Source organism: Lepidochelys kempii, chromosome 23 (assembly GCF_965140265.1).
Source record: "Lepidochelys kempii isolate rLepKem1 chromosome 23, rLepKem1.hap2, whole genome shotgun sequence".
Taxonomy (NCBI): domain Eukaryota; kingdom Metazoa; phylum Chordata; order Testudines; family Cheloniidae; genus Lepidochelys; species Lepidochelys kempii.
This window is the reverse complement of record NC_133278.1, coordinates 5,405,633-5,429,685: the sequence shown is the minus strand read 5'-3', so window position 1 is coordinate 5,429,685 and position 24,053 is coordinate 5,405,633. Positions and strand designations below refer to the sequence as shown.

The 24,053-nt window shown below is 54.7% G+C and overlaps 1 protein-coding gene across 2 annotated transcripts; it reads left to right on the top strand.

Moving 5' to 3' along the window:
- The first annotated feature begins 980 nt into the window (after positions 1–980).
- FOXA3 (forkhead box A3) lies at positions 981–23,888 on the top strand. 2 transcript variants are annotated; one of them, XM_073321596.1, is made up of 2 exons: positions 981–1,520; positions 21,869–23,888. In XM_073321596.1, exons 1-2 carry the CDS (start codon positions 1,449–1,451, stop codon positions 23,036–23,038), a joined length of 1,242 nt encoding a protein of 413 aa, XP_073177697.1. In that variant the 5' UTR covers positions 981–1,448; the 3' UTR covers positions 23,039–23,888. The 2 variants fall into 2 exon arrangements, with proteins under 2 accessions (XP_073177697.1, XP_073177698.1); XM_073321597.1 differs by having other exon boundaries at positions 981–1,563.
- Positions 23,889–24,053: the final 165 nt, after the last annotated feature.

Here is a 24,053-nt window from a genome sequence, read left to right as displayed (position 1 = left end):
AGAGAGAGAGAGAGGGTGGGTGGGGATAGATAGATAGATAGATAGAGGGGTGTACGGGGATAGATGGATAGACAGAGAGGGTGGGTGGGTGAGGATAGATAGATCATAAAGGGGGTGTATAGGGATGGATAGATAGATAGAAGGGGTGTATGGAGATAGATAGATACATAGATAGAAGGGGTGTATGGGGATAGAGAGAGAGAGAGAGAGAGGGTGGGTGGGGATAGATAAATGATAAAGGGGGTGTATGAGGATGGATAGATAGATAGAGGGGTGTACGGGGATAGATGGATAGACAGAGAGAGAGGGTGGGTGGGTGAGGATAGATAGATGATAAAGGGGGTGTATGGGGATGGATAGATAGATAGATAGAGGGGGTGTACGGGGATAGATAGATAGATTAGATTAGATGGGCGTGTATGGGGATGCACAGATCTATCTATCTAACCAAACACCCCCATCCACCCCCATCAATCTAACCCAGAGGTTTTCAGCCTGTGGTCCGTGGCCCGCCCGGGGATTCACAGACTGTGTGTAAGATTTCCACAGGGTTCCACGCCTCCCTTCTAAAGTTTTGGGGAGCCCACAAATGAAAAAAGGTTGACCCCCATCCCCCGCTCTAATCAACTCTATCCCCACACACGTCTATATGTCTGTCTATCCTGTCCCCCTCCCGGCTCGACCCAGCGCTGGCTGTCAGGTTACCCGCCCACCCCAGGCTCAGCTCCGGAGTCCTCCTGTCCCAGCAGGGCCTGCCGGTGTGTGGACGGAGTTGGGCTCTTTCCTTGTCTGAGCCTGGTATTTCCGTCTGTTCTGGCCCCTGCCTCCCAGCGCTGCGTCCCTCGGCTGCCACCAGGGGGCAGAACTGACCTGGCTCCCACCAGGCTCTGGCCAGCCGCTAACTATTTAAATTGGGAGCCAGAGGCTGGGAGGTGGGATCAGAACTGGCCCTATAAAGCCCTTGTGCAGCGACCGGGACCCAGCTGGGAGCCCAGGGTGAGGGGAGAACACGTCGCTGTCCTGGGATCCACGCCACCACGGGGGACGGTGCCACGCGGGGAGGGGGCTGCAGCCGGGAGAGGTCACAGAGTGGATCCAGGGCCGTGGTGCCCAGAACCTGTTGCGATATTGACTGTCCCTTCGCCATGGACAGCTGCTGAGCGTGGGCTTTCTTCCGGGCCCCGACGCCATCCCAGATCTGAGGCCCCTCTCACTTTTCCCATCGACACACAGCTGCGTATCTTCCCACCTGGAAGCCAGGCAAACTCCATCCTCTGTGCTCCAGGTCTGGGCTGGCGTGTCCCACTCCCGCCTTTCGGGACCGGCTCTGAGAAGGGAAGCAGTGAGTGAAGGTGGAAAACAGGGCAGGGCAGCACCCAGCTGGCCGAAGTTGGATTGGGTTTACTGGAGACCAGCTGAGAGTCGGTTCCTTTTGCCCGGGGCTTGGAATGCTGGGATCCGTCAAAATGGAATCGCACGACATCTCCGAGTGGAATGCGTACTACAGCGAGCCCACGGAGGTACGTCAAGCGGGGCACGTTTGAACCCAGTTCTAGCTGTCAGGTTAGAGGACGTGGCTTTCTAATATTCGGGAGGAGGGGGAGGATATTGACATTACAAAAAAATTTCTACCTGGAATGAGAGGGGCGGGGGAGCGGAAAAATCACATTGGTTTCCAGTGCCCCCCTTAAAGTGATCTGTTCTGGGGGAGGGAAGCCCCCACCCCAGGAAGTGCAGGTTGTATCTGGAGCTGCTGCAATGCAGCTGGTTCTGGAGTGCACGCGGCGTAGCAAAGAACACCCCAGGACGTTTCTGCCACTCAGGGTTTTCCTGTCTCCTTTCCAGCAAAGTTGTTGTCACGCAGCAAGGTGTTGGGGCCTGTTCTGCCCGCTGGCGACTTTAGATATTAAACTCCCTGGGACCTTGGGGGCATTAAACGTGAAGAGGGGATCCCCCGGGATAAAGGGCAGGGTGCTCCTGGGCTTGGATCCGGGGGGAGGGGGTGTATGTGTGTACCTGCCGCGGATCCCCTTCTTCACAGGAGTGACACCCCCACCCATGAAGTCCCCTGGCACAAGCAGAGCAGTGGGTTTTGCTGTTCCTGGAAATCCTCTTTCAGAACAGCGAGGAGAGTGCTAAGCGGAGCAGGGAAGGAGGAGGCAGAGCTGGGGGGCAGTGGGTAGGGCTGAAGGCAGGCAGAAGGGGCAGGAAGGGAGGGACGTTCCTCCACCTCATCTCATGGCACCTTCAGCCCCCCTCCAGCCCTGGCATCGCACACCATGAGCGGTGACAAATGACCTGTCCCCCAAACCTCCAGACTGGCTGAGAAACCCTGAGATTTTACAAAGCAGCCAGCGTCAACTCTCTGCCACCTGGTCTGGGCGCCTTTTCCTCCGCAGGCACGAAGGCAGGATATGGATTCGATTCCCCTGTGATCACAGGACTCCAGGAGCCAGGGCTGCCAGCAAAGCAGCCAGATAGTGTGATGCCCCCCAGAACTGGGCCTCTCTCCAGCCCCACTGCTCTAAAGGGCCCGATTCTGCTCCCTGCTGGGAGCCCCAAGCAGTGCCTGGCACAGCAGGGCTGATCCCTGGGGAAGGAGAGCAGAATTGGGCTCGGCAGCATGAGGCAGCATTGGGCCCGAATCACTAGGGGTCGTCCCCCTGCACCTGATCCAAAGCCCCTGGCAGCCAACGGGCCGGATCCTCCTCTCACTCGAGTTTTACTCCTCACCCTTCCTGATCCACCCCAGGTGTGAACGGGAGGAGAGGTGCCCAGTGGTGGTGTTCCCTCTGCACCGGGCCCCCTGCCCACCCCACATGAGCGCGGACGGACTCTGCTTGGGTCCCACTGGTGTAAACAAGAGCACTGGTGTCGGGGAGCCACACCGGCTCGACACCACCGGAGAGGAGCTCAGAACCGGGCGGCAGGGGACTGTAAATTGGCTTTGGAACAAAGCAGAATAGTGCCCCCCACCCCCATCCACACACACAGCCCCCGTCTGGGACCTATGGGGTGAAACAGATAGATAGATAGATAGACTCAGTTGGAGTTTTGTAAATGGCAGAAGGCCCTCGGGCTTTAACACAGTAGCAGCAATTAATCTAATAATCAATTAATCTCAATAATTAATAATGAACAGAGTTCAGCTAATTCACTACACAGCCAGGCTTGGCCCTTGTCCAGAGGGTCCCATTGCCAGAGAGCCCTGCCCCACATGGAAAACGCAATCCACATGCGCACTTGTCATTGTTGCTATGGTCGGCCGGGGGCGGATGGTAGAACGGGTCTCTCCTAGCCCCTAGCCCAGATGGCGTAGTGTAGCTTGGGTCCTGCAGGCTCCCCTCACCGTGGTATCTGGGCCTTCCCTGCACACACTTAGCACTGGGCGCCCACTCCCACTCCAACACACAGGCCTGGTGCGGCCGAATGCACCAGGCACTTGCCGTGCCGCGCAATCGGGGGTTCCTCCCGATTTACACGAGGGGAGCACGGCTGGCCGTGCTGGGCACTATGGTGATGGGTGTCGCACAAGAACAGCAAGCTGGCTGGATCGTGGGGGCTGGTTGCGATGGTTGCATCTGGGGCTCCCAGCCGGTTCTGGGGGTCACACTCAGGCTGTTTCCCTGCCGTGCGTCCCATGACTCAGCTGCCCCCACCCCTGTGCGCAGAACCTGCTCCAGCCGGCCCGGTCTGGGCTGCCGGGCAGCCAGGGCAGTGGCTGGGGGCCACTCCCGTCAGGGCAGGGCGGGGGGCCAGCCCCTTCCCGTGGTGACGCCACGCGGGAGGAGCCAGCTGTCCCCAGGGATCGGGGCCAGGTGCTCCCTTGGCAAACACGCCGGGTGGGAGGGCTCCGTGCCGCAGGGAGAGCAAACACGGACAGGTGACCGGGGGGAAGCTGCCACCCAGGAGCCACGCCAGAGGCTGGAGCAAGAGGGAGCCCAGCCCACAGCCTGCCACGGAGATAAAGGGCCAGATCCCTACCTGGTGTAAAGCAGGAGTGACTCCATTGGAGTTAATGGGGCCAGATCCCAGCTGGTGTCAATCACTGGAAACTGTGGGGCCAGATCCCAAAGCAGGAGTAACTCCACAGAAGCTAATAGCTTTCTGCTGCTTTACATCAGCATAAATCATCCAAATGCTTTCCTTTCCAAGGCGGGCGTCCCCACAACTGGCTTCTATTACTGCCTCTGCTACTGTCTTGCTGGGCAAGTCACTTCCCCTCTCTATGTCTCAGTTTACCCTCCTCTCCTTAACTGTGCCCTGATCTGTTGGGCAGAAACTGTTTCTCAGTATATGTCTATGCAGCTCCCGGCGCAATGGGATCCTGATCTCAGTCACTGTGTGTCTGTGCGGCGCCCAGCACAACGGGGCCCTGATCTCGGTCACTGTGTGTCTGTGCAGGGCCCGTCGCGATGGGGCCCTGATCTTGGTCACTGTGTGTCTGGGCAGCGCCCGTCCGAGATCAGGGCCCCATCGCGCCGGGCCCTGCACAGAAATTGAGTGAGAGACAGCCCCTACCTTGAAGAATTCGCAATCTAAACAAGTCAAAATTATTATCACTATTTTACAGATGGGGAAACTGAGGCAGAGAGGGGCAGGGACTTGCCCCTGGGGGGCTGTGACAGAGCTGGGGATACAACTGAGATCCGCCTACCCAGGACCCAGCCTTCCTCTCTAGCTAATGGCTGCGTTTATCTAGTGGTAGGAACCATTTGAAATGTAATTGGAAAACAGAGCGGGGGGCAGAAAATCCCACCGTGATTTTCTTTCCCTGGTTTCCTATCAGCTGCATTGAAAAATACAACATCTCTTCTTCATTCCCGGCAAGGAATTCAGGCCAGGGTGGGAGTCAGCCTGGGACAGCGGGTCCAGAACAAGACCCAGGCCCCACTTCTATAGATTCATAGACTCCAAGGCCAGAAGAGACCAGTCTGAGCATGTATTTTGGCCCCCTGGATAACAAAATCCATAGAACTTCTCCCGGATAATTCCTAGAGCAGAGCTTTTAGGAAAACATCCCGGCTTGATTTAAACATTGTTGGTGATGGAGAATCCCCCACGGCCTTCGGGAAATGGCTAATTCCCCTCACTATGAAAAATTTACCCCTTATTTCCAGCTGGAATTCGTCTAGCTTCAGCCACCAGCCACTGTGTCTTGTTAGACCTTAATCTGCTAGCTTGGGAAAGGGACATGAAATTCACCATACCTGTAAGCTGTGATTGGTTCCCTAAACCAGGTCCGTCGGCTCCCTGGTTGCCTACCGAGAGCTTTCCAACTGTGACTAGTCGCACCTGGGTGTGTTTGCACCAGGAGCGGTGCCGCTTTCCCTTCCTGCCCACCTGCTGCCGGGCAAAAAGGCTCCCAGGCGAGTGATCAGATGAACAGATGCCATCAACATTTTTAGCCGAACTGGTGGCTGTGAGTTCCCCTACCCCGTTCTCGTGCTTAGCACGTCTGGGCTAAAAAATTATTCGAGGTCTGTAATGGAATAATTACCAGATGTGCCGTGAAATGAAACTGCCTAGCGGGGCAAATGATTTATTGATTATTATTAAGTAAGCAGTAGCCAATTCCATGGGCTTAGAGGTCAACCTGTGGAACTCCTTGCCAGAGGATGTTGTGAAGGCCAAGACTATAACAGGGTTCAAAAAAGAACTAGATAAATTCATGGAGGATAGGTCCATCAATGGCTGTTAGCCAGGATGGGCAGGGATGGTGTCCCTAGCCTCTGTTTGCCAGAGGCAGGGAATGGGCAACAGGGAATGGATCACTGAAGATTGCCTGTTCTGGTTATGCCTTCTGGGGCACCTGGCACTGGCCGCTGTCAGATGACAGGATACTGGGCTAGAGGGACTTTTGGTCTGACCCAATATGGCCGTTCTTATGTTCTTATGTCACTGGACTCAAAATAAGGGTATTTCCTTAGTGCAGTTGGTTTTTTTCTACTCTGTACTCCAGTCCTGGAACAGAGGTGGTGGCAAACAGCATGCCAGCAACCCCCCCCCCCCTTTCAGAACCAGCACTGGTGCCTGGTTCCCCGGAACCAGCCATGCCCCAAGAATTGCCTCCGTTTGTCCCCCTTAAGACAGATCCTCGCTGTTTGCAACAGCGCCTCCCGGGAACGAACCAGCATAAACAGCGTAACAAGGAGGAAGCGTCTCTGCAAAGACCGTGCGCTGCAGAAAAAGAACTCGTGTGGCCGGGTGTAACAGCGCCATCTAGTGACTTCTGCTGTAACATTATCATCACAGGTGCACTGTGGATCCCGCTCCAACGGCAGGGCACCCACAGGGGCGAAGGGGGCAGCACCTGTTGCAGAGCGTTTGTGCGAGACATGCCCCACGCGTGTTTGACTTGCGCTGTGTAGCCCCGTCTGCTTCAGGCATGTCCTGCCCTGCGGACCAGCACAAATGGTTTCCGTTCTGTGGACAGATTTGGGGGGGCGGATTCTCCCCTCCGGCTGGAGTAATTTCACCCAAGCCAGTGGAGTTTCCATGCCCTACAACTGGTGTCCAGAGGAGATTCAGGCTCCTCTTTTGGGGGTGGGGTGTTACACCGAAGAATTCCCCAGGTGGCAGCCTGCAGCTGACCACTAATGGCCCTCGAGGGGGCGGCTTTTGGAGCAGTTGATGGTCTGGTCTTTGATTTTCTGGTGGTTAGAACAAAAAGAATGCGGGGGAGGCAGGACGCCTGGGTTCTATTCCCTGCTCTAGGACGCAGTGAGTGGTCTGGTGGTTAAAGGGGTAGGAACATAGAATTCTATGATTCTATGATAGGGCTGGGAGGTAGGACACCTGGGTTCTATTGCTGGCCAGGAAAGTGGAGGGTGGTGACAGCAGGGGCAAGCGGAGTTCTGTTCTCAGCTCTGCTTGCAGCGTGACCTGGGGCAAGTCACTTGCCCCTCTCTGTAAACTGAGACAACAGCATGCTGAGGTGCTTTGAGATCCTCGGGGGGCAGGAACTGCTGTCTTTGCTTCGGATCCCTCTCTGCGAGCGTCCAGAGCTGTATTCCAGCCACCAGCCAATGGCACTGGAATGTGGGCCCAACCGGCTACATGATGGGAAAAACACGACATCCGGGCTGGGTGCGCACAGGCCAGCCTGCTTTGCAGTCCCTGAGAGCCTGCATCTCTCTTTCCGTTACATGGTGCTTAATTTGCAAGCTATTGGATGTCTTCTGTATAACAGTGTCCCCACTTGAATGACGGGAACTGGGTTTCTAGCATCTAAACCCGACTACGCAGGCTGGGGGGAGGCTGTTTTCTTTCGCATTTATTGCTAAACCCTTTCAGTTTTAAGATTGGACACTAGTAGCTGAAACGTCTGGGATCTATAGCTGGGGCAAACCTGCATAACTCCATTGGCATTAATGGGGCCTGATCCCCAGCTGGTGTCAATGGGCCAGATCCCAGCCGGTGTCAATCGGCCGTAGCTCCATGGGAGTCTATAGAGCCAATTCTCCAACTGCGGTAAATCAGGGTCACTCCATTGGAGTCAATGGGCCAGAGCCTCAGCTGGGGTAAACGAGCTCACTGAAGCCAAAGAAGTAATACTGATTTACCCCCAGCGGATCTGACCCTGATGTGCAGGGAGGGGAATACTCTTTCCAGCAGGGCAGCATTTGTTCCTAGAAAAAGCTCTTTGGCTGAAGAGTCAAGTTGGGGAGCAATAGGCAGCTTGGGGGGAGCCCAGGAAGGGGGGCGTTAGGCCCTGAACATTGCAAGATTGGCTTAGTGAGGGGGAGGTTTCAAACCCAATTGCTCCCGGGGCTCCCTTCATTTCCCATCTGGCTTCGGAGCCCTTGGGAGTCAACTTTACAAGTGTTTCTTAGCAACCAGCGTGGCCAGACTTCAACTTAAAACCCAAAGGAAAGTGGAGATTCTCACTGATTCACATGACTCTGGGAGCTGGGGCTTTAAGGAACACACCAGCTATTGCAAGGAGATCATGAGGGCTGGCACCGCTGCATGACAGCCCTGGGGATGAGAGAGATCTGGGACAGGGATCCCATCTCCCAAATGCATTAGGTATCAGCAGGCTTTCTAAGGTGGGGTCACACCCGCACACAGTTTAAAGCAGGGTCATTCTCACACCCACACGGACACACCCCCACACTTTGAAGCAGGGCCAATGACACACACACTCAAGCATACGTCACACCCCACCCCCAGCGCTGCCAAATGCCCCACTTTTATTGTGCGTCTCAGACTAGCCTATGGTTTTCTCAAAGCTCCAGCTCCAGGAGTCATGGGAACACACTGGAAATGCAGCTGGCCTTTCTTTTATAACAAAGTGAGTTCCTCACACTGTGGCTGAGGAGAAAAGCTTGGCACCTTGACCCACGGTCAGCCTCAATGCTCAGAAACCGGAGGACCAAGAAAAGGAATCCAATATGTGTTGCTTTTGAAAAATCTCATGCTTTTTTGAGGCCTGCTTCCTGATATTTGAACTACTTTGACTCTCAGCTCTTTGGGGCAGCACATAGCGTGATGGAATTCTGGTCCATGAACCCCTGGGTTCTGTTTGTCGTTGAGGGAGGGGAGTCGGGTCTAGTGGTTAGAGTGGGGGGGCTGGGAGCCAGGACACCTGGGTTCTATCCCTGGCTCTGGAAGGGGAGTAGGGTCTATTGGTTAGAGCAGAGAGGGTCCTATGCCTGGATTTGTCACTGATCTGTGCTGTGACTTTGAACATCCCTGCTCTGTGCCTCAGTTTCCCCATCTGAAAAATGTTGGCTTCCTGCGGTCATGAAGGGTCAGAGGCCTGGAGGTGGCTGGAGCTCCCAGCACAGAAGGGGAAGCGTCTGGTCCAGATGCCTCAATGTCCCTCTCCCATCCCTGACAGATACCTTTTTCTCCTATGTTCAGGAAGTCACCCTCCCCTCCACCGCCCTGCCCTCCCTCCATCCCAGCACTGGGGCTGGACTGCAGCATATCCCACAGCCTGGGCTTGAACAGCTGGTCCCTTCCCAGCCTGCGGCATCCGCCCCCTGTCCCGTGCTCCAGGCCCAGCACAGTGACCTGATTGTCCTCCATGCCGAGGGCTCTTCAGGAGCAAAGAGGCCAGGGAACAGCCACGTCTGGAGCAGACGGGGAGCTTTGGCCATGAAGCAAAGGGGGAGACTCGGGATGGGGCCTGGGGCCGGTTAACGTCTGATTCCCTGCTCCGCTGGGAGGTGAGATGATCTGACGCAGGGGATCTGGACTCCAAAGGAGCCTCTGTTACGGGGTGTTTCCTTCCCCGGGCCCGGGTGGGTGCCGGGGGCCAGTTCTCTCCCTGCCCCGATGCAGAAAGGGGAAGGGGTCCCAGGAGTTAGTGCTGAGCTAGCTGACGGGGTGGGGGGGGAAGGGTCCTCAGGTTCTTCCCAGGCCAGGGGGCTCTAGGGACTGATGCCAAATCCTCACTCAGGCAAAATCCCCAGTGGCTCTTCTAAAACCAGGGGTTTGCCCTATGGACTGGATGTTTCTTGTTAGGTGCATGGAGGATTGAGATCAGGGCCCCGTCGGGCCGGGCGCTGCCCAGACACACAGTGACCGAGATCAGGGCCCCATCGGGCTGGGCGCTGCCCAGACTTATCCCCTGCCTTAAAGATCCCACAGTCTAAGCAGACAAAGGAAGAAGTACTGCTTTCCATTAACACCTGGTCAAACCATGGCCCCAGAGAGATTAAATGTCTTGTCCAAGGTCACACAGAGACTCGGTAGCAGATCTGTGAACTGAAGGCTGGTCTCCCGAGTCCCAGGTCAGGACCCCACTCCCTCCCCAGCACTGTCCTTTCTCCTCCTCCATCGCTCCTTTAGAAGAGATACAGGGTTTGACCCAGTGGGCATGGCCCCAGGATTGGGCCCCCAGCCGCTCAGACGCTAGGGGCTGTATTTGGCCAGCAAGCCAAGCACTGATTTGAGTGGGAATTTGGCACTGCCCTGGTATCTGAGAGGCGGTCGCAGGGGTGAAAACTAACTGAGGAGTTTTTGTGGGAGGGGTGGGGGAAGAAGCAGGAGACTCCTAACAGGTACTAAACTGCGGGTTTACTCCAGGCTGGGGGCTCAATCCAGTGTTGCCAGCTCTCCGGAGCCTTGGGAATTGTTGGCCTGTTTCTTAGAGCTCCAGCACCTGGAGTCCCGTGAATATGGGAGAATTTCAGTTCTGTTTTTAAAATCAATTCCACCTCTAGCCTTGGTGGGCGTGTACAACAGGGGGTTCCTGGAAGGCCCCAAATCCAGATGCCTGGCAAACAGCCCCCCCAAACGTATGAAGTTTTTGGGAAAAAACAGTAAATCCCATGATTTTTAAGTCAGTCTTGGGATTTTTCTGGCACCGGGGTTGGGCGTATGAGGTCTATGTCTGAGGGTATCTGGGTAATTGCATGGCAGGGACATGGCTTTGTAATAGGCCCGGTGCCCAGCTGGGGGTGCTCTCCCCAGTGTCACAAGTTCCCATCCTACCTCTGCATTGTGAGTGTGGCTTGTGGGGGTGGGCGGCTTGCCCAGCAGGAGGTTAAAGATTCCTCTGCCATTTAGGGGAGGGGCAAGGGCGTACCCCGATGTCCTGACTGGCCTCCCCCCGGCTTGTGATAGACCTGATACCAATGTCCAAGGCTGCGAGTGAGCTGCTGCCGCAGGGAGAATGGTTCTGGTGTTTGCCTTACACAATCGCTGTGTCTACAGCCCTGTTTGGAAAGGCTTTGGGGCCGCCCGGGCCGTGAGTGACACCACCGTCCTCGGCTGGTGCAACTGCTCCAGGCCTGGCCATACGGATCCACCCTGCCACGAACACGTGTGCTTTGTGCGTCGAACCACATGGGCGGCACTCACCCGGCACGGCTGGGGCATGTAGCCACAGGACACACCAGCACAGCGGTGGGTTTGCTGTTAGGCAAGGAGCAGCAGTGCCTGGTAAAAATAACAATAATAATGTATAAGAAGATTAGAGATTATCCATTTGCATACACTCTATCTAGCTATCTAGCTATCCCCATAACCCCATCTATCTAATCTATCTATCTATCCCCATACACCCTATCTCTCACAAGGAGAGGCTGAGGGAACGGTAGTTATTTAGACTGCAGAAGAGAAGGGGGGATTTGATAGGAACCCTTCAACTCCCTGAAGAGGGGGTTCCAAAGAGGATGGAGCTCGGCTGTTCTCAGTGGTAGCAGATGACAGAACGAGGAGCAGTGGTCTCAAGTTGCAGTGAGGGAGGTCTAGGTTGGATATTAGGAAACACTATTTCACTAGGAGGGTGATGATGCACTGGAATGGGTTACCTAGGGAGGTGGTAGAATCTCCATCCTTAGAGGTTTTTAAGGCTCGGCTTGACAAAGCCCTGGCTGGGATGATTTAGTTGGGGATTGGTCCTGCTTTGAGCAGGGGGTTGGACTAGATACCTCCTGAGGTCCCTTCCAACCCTGATATTCTATGATTCTGTCTCTCTATCTACCCATCCCCATACACCCTATCTATCTATCTATCTATCTATCTATCTATCTATCTATCTATCTATCTATCTATCTATCTATCTATCCCCATATCCCCATCTATCTATCCATCCATCCATCCCCATACACCCCATCTATCGAATCTATCTAATTAGTAGAATAGAATCTGGAGTAATTAGATTAAACTGTTTCTTCCCGGCCTTTCCCCTGACATACAAATACCACCCTGTCTGTGGCCAGAAAGGCTGTGGCCAGAAAGGCTCCCTGCTCTGGCCATGCGGCTCCTCTCCCGCTCACCTGCCCCCGCTGGGCTGCAGATGGCCACGGTCTGCAGCAGGATCTCCCTGCTGAATGACATGGGGCTGACGCAAGGCCGGGGAGATAAGCACCGTAAAGCAATCAGGCAGCAAGGAAATAGGAAGCAGAAGGGGACGGGGGATGTCAGTATTTACACTGGAGATCCTGGCAGATAATAATGCCGGCTGGCTCAATGGGTCCAGACCTGGGGCTCTTCAACGCTCCTCTCAGCCCTGCCACTTGCACGGTGCCTCAGTTTCCCTTCTGTAGAAGGGGGCTAATTCCACTGGCCAGAGGGGGGTGGTGAGAGTGACTTGGTTAATATTTGCAGAGCTCTCTGAGGGTGACTTAGCCTTGCTTAGAGCACAAGCCTCACATTCAGGAGATGGGTCTCCCATCTCTGCTGCTGTCTCCTTCGGTGACCTTGGGCCAGGCCCTGAATCTCGATGGGCCTTAGCTCCCTCTCTCTCCAATACAGATACTGATCCTTCCTTCGTCTGGTCAGACCATGAGCTCTTTGGGGCAGAGACTGTCTCCCACTGTGTGTCTGGGCAGCGCCCAGCTCAACTGGGCCCTGATCTCGGTCACTGTGTGTCTGGGCAGCGCCTGGCCCGACGGGGCCCTGATCTCGGTCACTGTGTGTCTGGGCAGTGCCCGGCCCGACGGGGCCCTGATCTCGGTCACTGTGTGTCTGGGCAGCGCCTGGCCCGACGGGGCCCTGATCTCGGTCACTGTGTGTCTGGGCAGCGCCCGGCCCGACGGGGCCCTGATCTCGGTCACTGTGTGCCTGGGCAGTTCTGTGACCTGTACATGGGGTCTGTACGTCAGGGCCCCGTCGCACCGGGCGCTGCCCAGACACACAGTGAGATATAATCCCGACTTCAAAGAGCCTACAGGCCAAATAAGCAAGGATGCCCAGTGCCTTCTAAGTGCCAGCCCCGTGCCCATTCCACTGGGCCTGATTCCTCTCCGTATATGGGGAACTAATATTAGCACCTACCAGGGAGCCAAGCCGTTTGCTGCACCTAATCCGGATCTGAAGTTTGCAGAAGTGTAAATGGGGGACAGGTCAGTTAATGGCAGTGGCGTTACTCCAGACCCCGACCAGCGTCACTGAGACCAAGCTCAGCTCCTGTGTGCTTCAGGTTTTTATGTGATCACTGTATGATACGTAGCGTTGAGTTATTTATCTAGTGTGTGATCTTACTGACGGCCGTGACGCTCAGAACTGGCTCTTGGGCGCAAGCAGACAACCTGCAGTTTAATAAAGCCATGCACCTAGGAGCTAAGAACCTCGGCCCCACTTACAAGGCAGGGGACTCTATCCTGGGAAGCTGGGACTCTGAAAAAGCTTGGCACCGTGGAGGAGAATCAGCTGCGCATGAGCTGCCAGTGTGACACTGGGGCCGAAAGGGTGACTGCAATCCTGGGAGGCATCCATAGGGGGATCTTGAATAGGAGCAGAGAGGTGATTTTACTTTGAGTTTGGCCCTGGTGCGACCACTGCTGGGATCCTGGGACCAGTTCCGGGGCCCACAGTTCAAGCAGGATGTTGGTAAATTGCAGAGGGCTCAGAGAAGAGCCGCGAGAAAGATTGAAGGGTTAGGAAACCTGCCTTGCAGTGAGACATGCCAGGAGCTCTCTCTGGTTTAAAAAAGAGACAGTTAAAAGGGGACTTGACCCCCGCCCCCATCTATAAGCACCTACAGATATTTCATAATGGGCTCTTCAGTCTAGCAGAGGAAAGTCGAACACGATCCAGCGGCTAGAAGTTGAAGCCAGACAAATTCAGACTGGAAATAAGCGGTAAATGTTTAACAGTGAGCGTCATTAACCATTGGAAGGACTTCCTGAGGGACATGGTGGATTCTCCGTCGCTGGCAATTTTTAAAACAAGATGAGACGGGTTTTATGTAACAGCTCTGCCCTAGGAATGATTTTGGGGTGGTTCTCTGGCCCGTGCGCTCCAGGAGGTCAGGCTAGATGGTCACAGGGGTCCTGTCTGGTCTTGGGCTCCATGAATCGTTGAAAACCTGCTCTTTCCCAGGAGGACCCTGAGTCATTCCCACGCAGCGAGACGGGGATATTGATCTCGGCCGGCTCAGGTTCTATCTCCCCGGGCTGATGGAGGTGCTGCATGTTCTGGCCAAAGCCCCTCAAGCGGGAGCCGGTCACACCAGCGCCAGGGGCGCTCAGCTGAGGCAGTGACAGAGTGACATGGGTGCTCTCTCTCTCTCCCCCCACCACACCCCACACAGTGGGAAGGAGGCTGTGGGTGAGGTCAGTGATCCAGAGGCATCCCAAGGATTCCTGCCCATACGTCTGACATCAGATGGGAGGCAAGGGGCCAGATGGGCCTACGATGTGCTCAGGGGTGCCAGGGTGTTATTGAGAGACAGGCCAGGACCAAAACATCAGCTCTGAAGCCTCTGAGCTGTTGGTTCTGGCTCAGGGTCTGCACCGTCACACACGCAGACTCCTGGAGACAGCGCTGCTCTGCCCATCTGGAGTATCAGGATTACAGAGAGTGGGTAACATGCTCCGTATGCCCCCCAGTGGAGCTATGGCCGACTGACACCGGCTGGGATCTGGCCCATTGACTCCAATGGGGCTACGGCCGACTGACACCGGCTGGGATCTGGGCCACTGACTCCAATGGGGCTACGGCCGACTGACACCAGCTGGGATCTGGCCCATTGACTCCAATGGGGCTACGGCCGACTGACACTGGCTGGGATCTGGGCCATTGACTCCAATGGGGCTACGGCCGACTGACCCCAGCTGGGATCTGGGCCATTGACTCCAATGGGGCTACGGCCGACTGACACCGGCTGGGATCTGGGCCATTGACTCCAATGGGGCCATTGTCTCCAATTGACACCAGCTGTGTCCAGTTTTGGGCCCCACACTACAAGAAGGATGTGGAAAAATTGGAAAGCGTCCAGCGGAGGGCAACAAAAATGATTAGGGGACTGGAACACATGACTTATGAGGAGATGCCGAGGGAACTGGGTTTGTTTAGTCTGTAGAAGAGAAGAGTGAGGGGGGATTTGATAGCAGCCTTCAACTACTTGAAAGGGGGTCCAAAGAGGATGGATCTAGACTGTTCTCAGTGGTAGCTGATGACAGAACAAGGAGTAATGGTCTCAAGTTGCAGTGGAAGAGGTCTAGGTTGGATATGAGGAAAAACTTTTTCACTAGGAGGGGGGTGAAGCACTGGAATGGGTTCCCTAGGGAAGTGGTGGAATCTCCTTCCTTTGAGGTTTTTAAGGTCAGGCTTGACAAACCCCTGGCTGGGATGATTTAGTTGGGGATTGGTCCTGCTTTGAGCAGGGGGTTGGACTAGATACCTCCTGAGGTCCCTTCCAAGCCTGGTATTCTACGATTCTATTCTATGATCTGGCCCATCGAAGCTTTGGATGATTGACCCAGCTGGGATCTGTCCCACTCACTGATATTTCGCTGAACATTCAATATAAGCAGCGAACAGCATCCGTCTCCGCAGATCAAAATTGCACAGTCGTGTCTGACATTTGCTCAGGGCAGGTGGCCGCATCCGCCGGGCAGCCCCGCGTTAGCCAGTCAGAGAGAGCCATGTCCCGGGATTCATGCAGCTGTGCCAATAGGAGATCGAACTCAATCTAGGGCCTCGCTTAACCCACCCTCTGACCGGCTGAAGAGCCGGGCGGGCGGGCAGGCGGCCCTTTCCTGCCAGCAGAGACAGAGCGAGCCTGCCGCAGGCCAGATGCATTCTGGGGTATTTTTTCCCCACCATCCTGCGAAGCATCAGAGATCAGCCACAGCTGGAGACGGGACCCTGGACGGGGTGAGCCAGTGCTCTGAGGTGGCCCGGAAAATCCTCTCTCTAGGTGCAGGGCTGGTGGGTCTGGTCCATGTGTTCAGGGTCAAGCTGATCGCCACGTTCAGGGTCGGGGAGGAGCTTTCCTGGGTTCTGGCCCCAGCTCTGGGAGGGGATTGGGATCTAGTGGTTAGAGCAGGGGGCTGGGAGCCAGGACTGCTGGGTTCCATTCCGAGCTCTGGGATGGGGGAGTGGGACCTAGTGGTTAGAGCAGGGGGGCTGGGTGCCAGGACTCCTGGATTCCATTCCCAGCTCTGGTGTGAGGGCGTGGGGTCCCAGCTCTGCAGCTGACTCTCTGAAGGACCTTGGCAACAACAAGTCATTTCCCAATGCTGTGCCTCAGTTTCCCCCTCTGCAGCACAGGGGTGACAATACTGCCCTGACTGCTCCTGGGGAAGATCCATGCATGTCTGTGAGGAGTTTTGAGATCCTCCTGGGGGGCCCCAGAGCAGAGCCCATGCAGTAGGTTTATTTCTCTCTGTGGCCAGAGAGGGACAGAGGCTGCTACAGAACAGGGGGCGCGTATCCCCACCTGCCCCTGGGCTCGGAGGGGCTGCCTCAGTGAGGAGGGGCTCAGTTTACCCCCTGCTCTTCTGAGACTGTTACAGGTTGCCAGAGCAGCCACAGAGTTCTGGGGAAAGCCGTCTCCACACTGGGGTCAGATGGGTGGGGGGTCCCTTGGGCTGGGGGGCCATGGGGCCTGTGCTGGGGTCAGATAGGGTGGGGGGGGTCCCTCGGACTCGGAGTCCATGGGGCCTGTGCTGGGATGGGGGGGTCCCTCGGGCTGGGAGTCCATGGGGCCTGTGCTGAGTCAGATGGGGAGGGGGGTCTCTTGGGCTGCGGGGAGCCAATGGGGCCTGTGCTGTGGTCAGATGGGGAGGAGGGTCCCTCAGATGGGGGGAGGCAAGGGGGTAAGTGTAGGCCAGGGCTGGGGGTGAATTTGCAGCCAAATGTTCATTTCAGCCACCCAGCCAGACCCCTCCGCTCGCCCAGGAACTGCCGGGTGCGGAAGGACCTAAGCGAAGATGAACAGCAACATAGGGATTTCATGGGGGAGTCAGGGATGGCCTTAGCTAGCGTCTCACAACTGACTGGGCAGAGTGTGTAGTAATTGGTAACAGGGTGGGGCAAAGAGATGCCAACTGAGAGCAAGGCCCAGTCGTGCTGGCCAGGTGCTGCCCAAACACACAGTGACCGAGATCAGGGCCCCGTCGCGCCGGGCGCTGCCCAGACATTCAGTAACCGAGATCGGGGCCCCGTCGGGCCGGGCGCTGCCCAGACACCCAGTGACTGAGATCGGGGCCCCGTCGGGCCGGGCACTGCCCAGACACACAGTGACCGAGATCGGGGCCCCGTCGGGCCGGGCGCTGCCCAGACGCACAGTGACCAAGATCAGAACCCCATCACCCCGGGTGCTGCCTAGACACAAAGTGACCGAGATCAGGACTCCATCGTGTCGAGTTGCCAACGTTGTATTTAAAAAATAAGGGACTGTTTTCTTAGCATTCCCACCCCACCTCTCCTCCCACTATTATTTGGGGTCCCAGCGCCCTGCCAAGGTGGCTAGGGGCAAGGTTTGGCCTTTCTGCAGCTCAGTGTCTGTTTGCAAAGCCTGGTTGCAGCCTTTGCATAGAATTGGGGTGAAATTGAATAGTGCAAACCGTAAGGTCAGGCACTTAGGGACTAACAACAAGAATTTTTGCTATAAACTGGGGACGTATCATTTGGAAACAACAGAGGAAGAGGAAGACCTGGGAGTATTGGTTGATCACAGGATGACTATGAGCCGCTAACGTGATCCAGCCATTGAAAAGGCTAACTCAGTCCTTGGATGCGTCAGGAGAGGGATTTCCAGCAGAGATAGGGAAGCGGTAGTACCTTGTATGAGGCACTGGTGGGACTCATCTGGAATACTGTGTGCAGTGCTGGTCTCCCAAGTTTAAGAAAAATTAATTCAAACTGGGACAGGTGCAGAGAAGGGCTACGAGGATGATCCGAGGAATGGAAACCCTGCCTTAAGAGAGGAGACTCAAGGAGCTTGGCTTGTTTAGCATGACCTAACGCAGGCTAAGGGGAGATAGGATTCCTCTCTATAAACACATCAGAGAGAGAAATACCAGGGAGAGGGAGGAGTCATTTAAGGTAAGCACCAATGTGGACACAAGAACAAATGGATACAAACTGGCCATCAACAAGTTTAGCCTTGAAATTAGACCAAGGTTTCTGACTCTCAGAGGAGTGACGTTCTGGAGCAGCCTCCCAAGGGGAGCAGTGGGGGAAAAACGCCTACCTGGCTTCACGACTGAGCTTGATACATTTATGGAGGGGATGGGATGACAAAACTGCCTACAATGGCTAGCAGCAAATATCTCCCAAGTTACAGCTGGTGATGGGATGCTGAGTTACTACAGAGAATTCTTTCCCAGGTGTCTGGCTGGCGGGTCTTGCCCACATGCTCAGGGTCTAACAGATTGCCATATTTGGAGTCAGGAAGGAATTTCTCCCCCCCCCCCCCCGCTCAGATTGGCAAAGACCCTGGGGGGGGGTTTTTGCCTTCCTCTGCAGCATGGGGCCTGGGTCACTTGCAGGTTTAAATTAGAGCAAATGGTGAATGATTTGAGGACTTCAGTAACTCAGAGATAAGGGGGCTATCACAGGAGTGGGTGGGTGAGGTTCTGTGACCTGCCATGTGCAGGAGGTCAGACTAGACAATCACGATGGTCCCTTCTGGCCTTAAAGTCCGTGAATCTTTTAAAACCAAACAGGGCAAAACTCCTTTGAAAATCAGTTCCAGGACTCGGCTAATGTCAAAAGCAACCGTATAGTAACAAAGCCATGTGCCCAGCCCAGCACTCACAAGCTGCCCTACAATAATGACGCAGCATGCATACTGACCTTAATTAATACACTAGCACATGTCCTGAAGTCCAAAGGGAGATCCAGAAGGATAAGTTATTGTGGAACGTTATGAGGCAGTGTTGCTGGTTGCCATGTTCCACCCCAGAGGTGGCCACAGGAGCAGGAGATCTTGGCATGGAGATTGCTGCTGAGTCAGCCTGCAGAGTGGAAGATGCTGTATTTCAGTAGAAAATTGGGTTTTCCGCTAATGGACATTTTGGTGTGACAAGTGTCTGAAAAGCCAACATGCCCCAAAACGGACATCGCTCAGTTCAGATTCCTGCCTCATGGAAGCTGTGGTTCAGTTTCCTTTTAGGGGAAGTCTTCAATTTCTTCAATTTCCTTTTAGGGGAAGTCTCTTCAGCTGGACAACATCTCCCACAGTGCACCACATCTAGGGATTCCCAGGACAAAACCACCTTCCCTCACCAGGAAGGGTGGCCACGGTGCATGATGGGAGATGTAGTCCGACCAGAGAGCATGGCCTATAGAGAAGAATGGGGAGCATGAGGCATCTGAACTACAACTCCCATGAGGCACACAAGCAAAATTTCCAAGCTGAGTTTGCCGCTGAAAAAAGTTGCTGCTTAATTTCTTTTCCCCCTTCAAGTGAACAGGGGGTTGAACAGCTGTTTCCTGTAGAACGCCCCCGTCTGGGTAGGAGCCCATGTCTTGTCCCATTTGCCTCCAAGATTGACCCTTTCCGCCACGAGCATCTCTTTGCTACTGCCCACAGTTTCCCCATCTGTAAAATGGGACTAGTGACCCCCCACCTCACAAGGAGAGCTAATTAGTTCCTGCCAAGTGCTGCTAGATAGCGCAGCAGGGCTGGAGGAAGCCTGGGAAGGCTGGAAGTGGGATAGGAGAGCTCAGTTCAGCTGGGCACCAGAGCCCTGTGAATTTTGGATGATGGTTTCAAGGCTGTAATAGAGTTTGGGGTGCACACTGGCAGGACTTTGGGTTGGGCTGGGCGAAGGTTCAGGAATCTGGTTTGCGTCGGGGCAGGGGAACCATGGTGGATTCTGCTATACCTAAAATTACAGGAATAAGCTAAACTGCCATGAGCACCTTTATAGCAATGTAACCGCGTCCACAGTAGAGGCTGGGCTGCTTTCACCTGCTCTGTTTCTAAATCAGTACAGTCCTAAGGGTTCAAACACAGGGCATAGATCACCCCTTCATCCAAGCAGGCAGCCTGAAACCTGAGTCCCTCCAGACCCCCACATTTCTGGAGCTCTTTTCTGAATTCCTGGCAACATGTCAATGTCAAATAGTTATGTTTGAATAAGGGTTTCTTCCTCACAGCTCACCCATCTATCGCTCCCTCTCTCTATATATGTCTATTTATACACATACACCCCATCTATCTATCTATCTATCTATCTATCTATCTATCTATCTATCTAATCATTGCTGTAAGGCACCTGTCGGCACCGTATACAAGCTCTTTCACCCTCTCCTCGTTTCTAGAGCTTTGCCGTACGAGGGAGAAGGGTGACAAGGCCCCATGACCCTTGCAGACCAGAGAGCCCTGCCCAGGGATCTTTCCTGGCTGCAGGGTGCCCACCTCTCTGATTTGCCCCCTCCAAAGCCTCAGGGGCTGATTCACACCCTGCCAAATCAGCAGCTGGCTGGAAATTTGCCCCTGAGCTGTCTATTCCCCCGACAACGTCTTGACTGAATGAGAGCTTTTCGGCAGAGGATCTCAAAGCGTAACTGTATGAACCGAGGAGTAGGGGCAGGGAGGGGATTTTCCCTCCGTATCTGGCGTTGGTGAGGCTGATACCTCATCCTGCATCCAGCTCTGGGGGCTGCATTTTAAAAGGGATGTTGACACATTGGCAAGGGCACAAGAAGAGCCACAAAACCAATCAGGGCCAGACGGTGAGAAACCAGCGGAGTTCAGTCTGTGTCGGTGATCAGAGAAAAGATCAAGAGGTGACTTGATCAGTGTCTAAGTATCTTCCTGGGGCGAAAACACCAGGCACTAGCGGAGAAAGGGCAGAACCAGCTGAAAATCAGGCCCAAGTGCGGGTGATTAAGCTGCGGGAACAAACTGCCCAGGGAAGTGGTGGGTCCTCCAGTTCTTGGTGTCTCTTGGAGGTCTGTTTAGCAGATGCTTCATCCAAACACAGGTTTTTGGGCGCAGTTCAGGGGTGACTGGGGAATCTAATGGTCCCTTCTGGACCGAAAGGCTCTGACTCTTTCCCATGGCATGGAGTGGTCCCGGGATGCAGTCAGACCCACGAAAGTCCCAGAAGAACGAAGCCAGGTAGCAAACCCGTTCTGCCATCGTCACTGCAGTCTACAGGGGAGCTTAGCCCACCAGGTGGGTTTTCATCATGGGATCTCAAAGCACTTTGCAGAGCTGTGGCCGGTTTACAATTGGAACCCAGGAGTCCTGGCTCCCAGGCCTGTGCCTGGCACGCTGAGGAGCAGTGTTCATGGGTTTGGAGCCTGATCGAAACCCCATTGAAATTGATGGCAGTTTTTCCATTGACTTCAACGGGCTTCCAATGAGGCTGTGGTTGAGCCATGGGCTGCAAAACTTAGCAACGCTCAACACCACAGACAGGAAACATACAAGGTGGCACCGACTACATTGATTGGCAGCAGGGCAGCGCTCATAAATGAGCCCTTTCTGTTAAAGCCTATCTAGTGTAAATAGCAGGCACCATTGTTACACCTGCGACTGGGATCCCACTTTGAATTGCACTAAGCTGTTTATTTAATGAACTCTGCTTTAAAGGTGACCTGAGAAGGGGACAAAATACTGGGTTTATGGCCTTCCTTCGCAGGCCTGAAGGAGAGCTGGCTGGTTCGTTATTTGAAAGAAGCAGGTTTTGCTGCTCCTTTTTCACATTAGAAATGGCAGTCTTGGGAGTGAGGGCTGGATTCTGATCTCAGCTTCATTGGTATAAATCTGGAGTCACTCCTGATGTCAAGGAAGTAAGGCCTGGAGTCTGATCTCAGCTCCACTGGTGTAAATCTGGAATGTCTCCACTGAAGTTAATAGAGTTAGAGCCAGATTTTGGTCTGAGTTCTACTGGTGTAAATCTGGATTCACTCCAGTTTACACAAGAACAGAATACAGACCTCTATCTTACACACTCCTGAATTATTTTTCCTGCTACAATCCATTCCCATCCTATCCCCTGGATGCCAAATCCAGCTCTTGATTACACTGGTGCAAAGCAGGAGTAACTCCCCTGTGTCCACATTTACCCTAGTGTTACTGAGACCCGAAGCCAGCCCTTGGTGTGCGAGTTACTGCCCTGCCTCACGTCACCGACCCTCTCGACTATGTCACCCCTGGACTAGTCCGAAGCCCTCTGTGGTAGTTGCAAGGCTAACTCTGTCCCTTGGCTTCTCCTAGGTCTATCCATCCGTGAGCACCATGACCTCCAGCCTGGGGCCGATGAACACCATCAACTCCTACATGACACTCAACTCGCTCAGTTCCCCCAGCTCCATTAACATGACCTACCCGAACAGCCCTTCCCTCACCGGGCTGACCAGCTCCGCCAGCCCCATGGGCCTTCCCACTATGACGTCGCCTGTCAGCCCGGTGCTGACGCCACTAGGGACCCAAGCACCCACCATAAACTCCCTGTCCCCCTACCCGAATGTGAGCCAGTCCCTGGCCCCTCTGGGATACCCAACCTCGGGCATCAACCGGCCCAAGGAGATCAACAAGTCATACCGGCGCACGCTGACTCACGCCAAACCCCCGTATTCCTATATATCCCTCATCACCATGGCCATCCAGCAGGCCCCCAGCAAGATGCTGACCCTCAACGAGATCTACCAGTGGATCATGGACCTCTTCCCGTATTATCGGGAGAACCAGCAACGCTGGCAGAACTCCATCCGGCACTCGCTCTCTTTCAACGACTGCTTCGTCAAAGTGGCCCGCTCCCCGGACAAGCCTGGCAAAGGCTCCTACTGGGCCCTGCACCCCAACTCCGGCAACATGTTCGAGAACGGCTGCTACCTGCGGCGCCAGAAGCGCTTCAAGATTGAAGACAAGGCCAAGAAACCGAACGCCAAGCCATCGGGCGCCCAGGAGCAGGCTTCCAAACACCCTGAGCGGCTCCAAGAAGGCCAAAGCCCCAACACAGCTTCCGAAGGGGCCGAGTCTGGCCATTCAGATGCCTCCCACGGTTCTGAGGAGCAAAGGGGCCTGGTCCAGTTGGACTGCTCTGGCGTGCAGGGTTCATCTCCGGCCTCCGAGGCCTCCCCCATCTCTCAGCCCATGAATAGCCACTACTTCCCCTCTTCCATCACCAGTCTGGACCTCCCAAACGACCTCAAAATGGACCCTCAGTACAACTTCAATCACCCCTTCTCCATCACCAACCTGATGTCCTCCGAGCAGAGCCACAAGATCGACCTGAAGGCCTACGAGCAGGCCATGGCCTACAGCGGCTACGGCTCCCCCACTGCGCCGGACGGCAAACACGCCTACGAGACGGCCACTTCGCTCAGTGAAACCGGCTCCTACTACCAGAGCCTGTACAGCCGCTCCCTGCTCAATGCCTCGTAATGGCCCCCCTTCGGAGAGCCAAGGCCGCTTGCGGAGATTGGGGGCAAGGGGCAGACGCCTTTCCCCCACCTACCCCCCTGAGTGTAAGACGTTCCCGTCCATTGTCCACCATGCACGACATGGGGAAAGGAACGAAAGGCCAGCTCCTGTGCCAGGCACTGTGTAGGGGCTCCTTTTCTGGGTGTGGAAAATACCCTCCCACTCCCCAGCTCCCCCCACCCTCCAAACCTTTCAAGGGAGCAGGGCAAAGTCTCTCCCCAAGGTAATGGCCAGGTGGGGTCAACACATTCCACATCTCCCCTTGTCCTGGCCACTTCCTGGGAGACCACGCCAGCCAGTCACCAGCCCAGCTAGGATCCTGCCCCTGGTTCTGTGCCATTAGCTACCAGAACGGTGCCACTGAGCTCAACGGCAAGGGAGGGCTCTCCCCAGCTAGGGTGGGGCATTGGGTGAGCAGCCTTGTCTGTTTCAAACAAGAAGAGCTGTACATCCAGCCCCTGACCTAGAACTGGGAGCCTGGGAGCAGCCCTTGTAGTTCCCCAGGCACATGGAATTCACTGCCGAAATGTTACAGTTCCCAAGAGCTTCTCCAGGCGATCCCCAAACCCTGTAGATCCGCACATGGCAGGATTCCACTGTTACGTCCAAGGGGCTTGGTTATGCCACCGACACATTGGGCCCCGTGAGTGTGAAGCCTGGTGCGGGGGGAGGAATTGTTCTAGATTTTTGTTGTTGTTGTTTTTTGTAAATGGCTTTCTATTTAAATATTTGCTTTGGAAAAGGGGTTAATAGAGTCGGTTTTAATATATCATACTTTAGAGAGGGATTTGTTTGTGGGTGGTTCGTTTTAAGTGTGTCTTTCCTTTTTTTTTTTTTTTTTTTTTTTTGGTATTCAAGATCATTAAAAAAATAACACACTTCTTCGCTGCAAGATTTCATCTGTCCAAATAGGAGGTTGCATCGTTATCATAATTACCTGAGGAGAGCTAATGTGACGCCAATTTTTAAAAAGGGC

What these genes read in the sequence shown, in the direction of transcription:
- FOXA3 (XM_073321596.1), top strand. Translation starts at nt 1,449, where the DNA reads ATGCTGGGATCCGTCAAAATGGAATCGCACGACATCTCCGAGTGGAAT. An exon ending in ACTACAGCGAGCCCACGGAG is followed by an intron (nt 1,521 to 21,868) that starts GTACGTCAAGCG and finishes GGCTTCTCCTAG; the next exon opens with GTCTATCCATCCGTGAGCAC.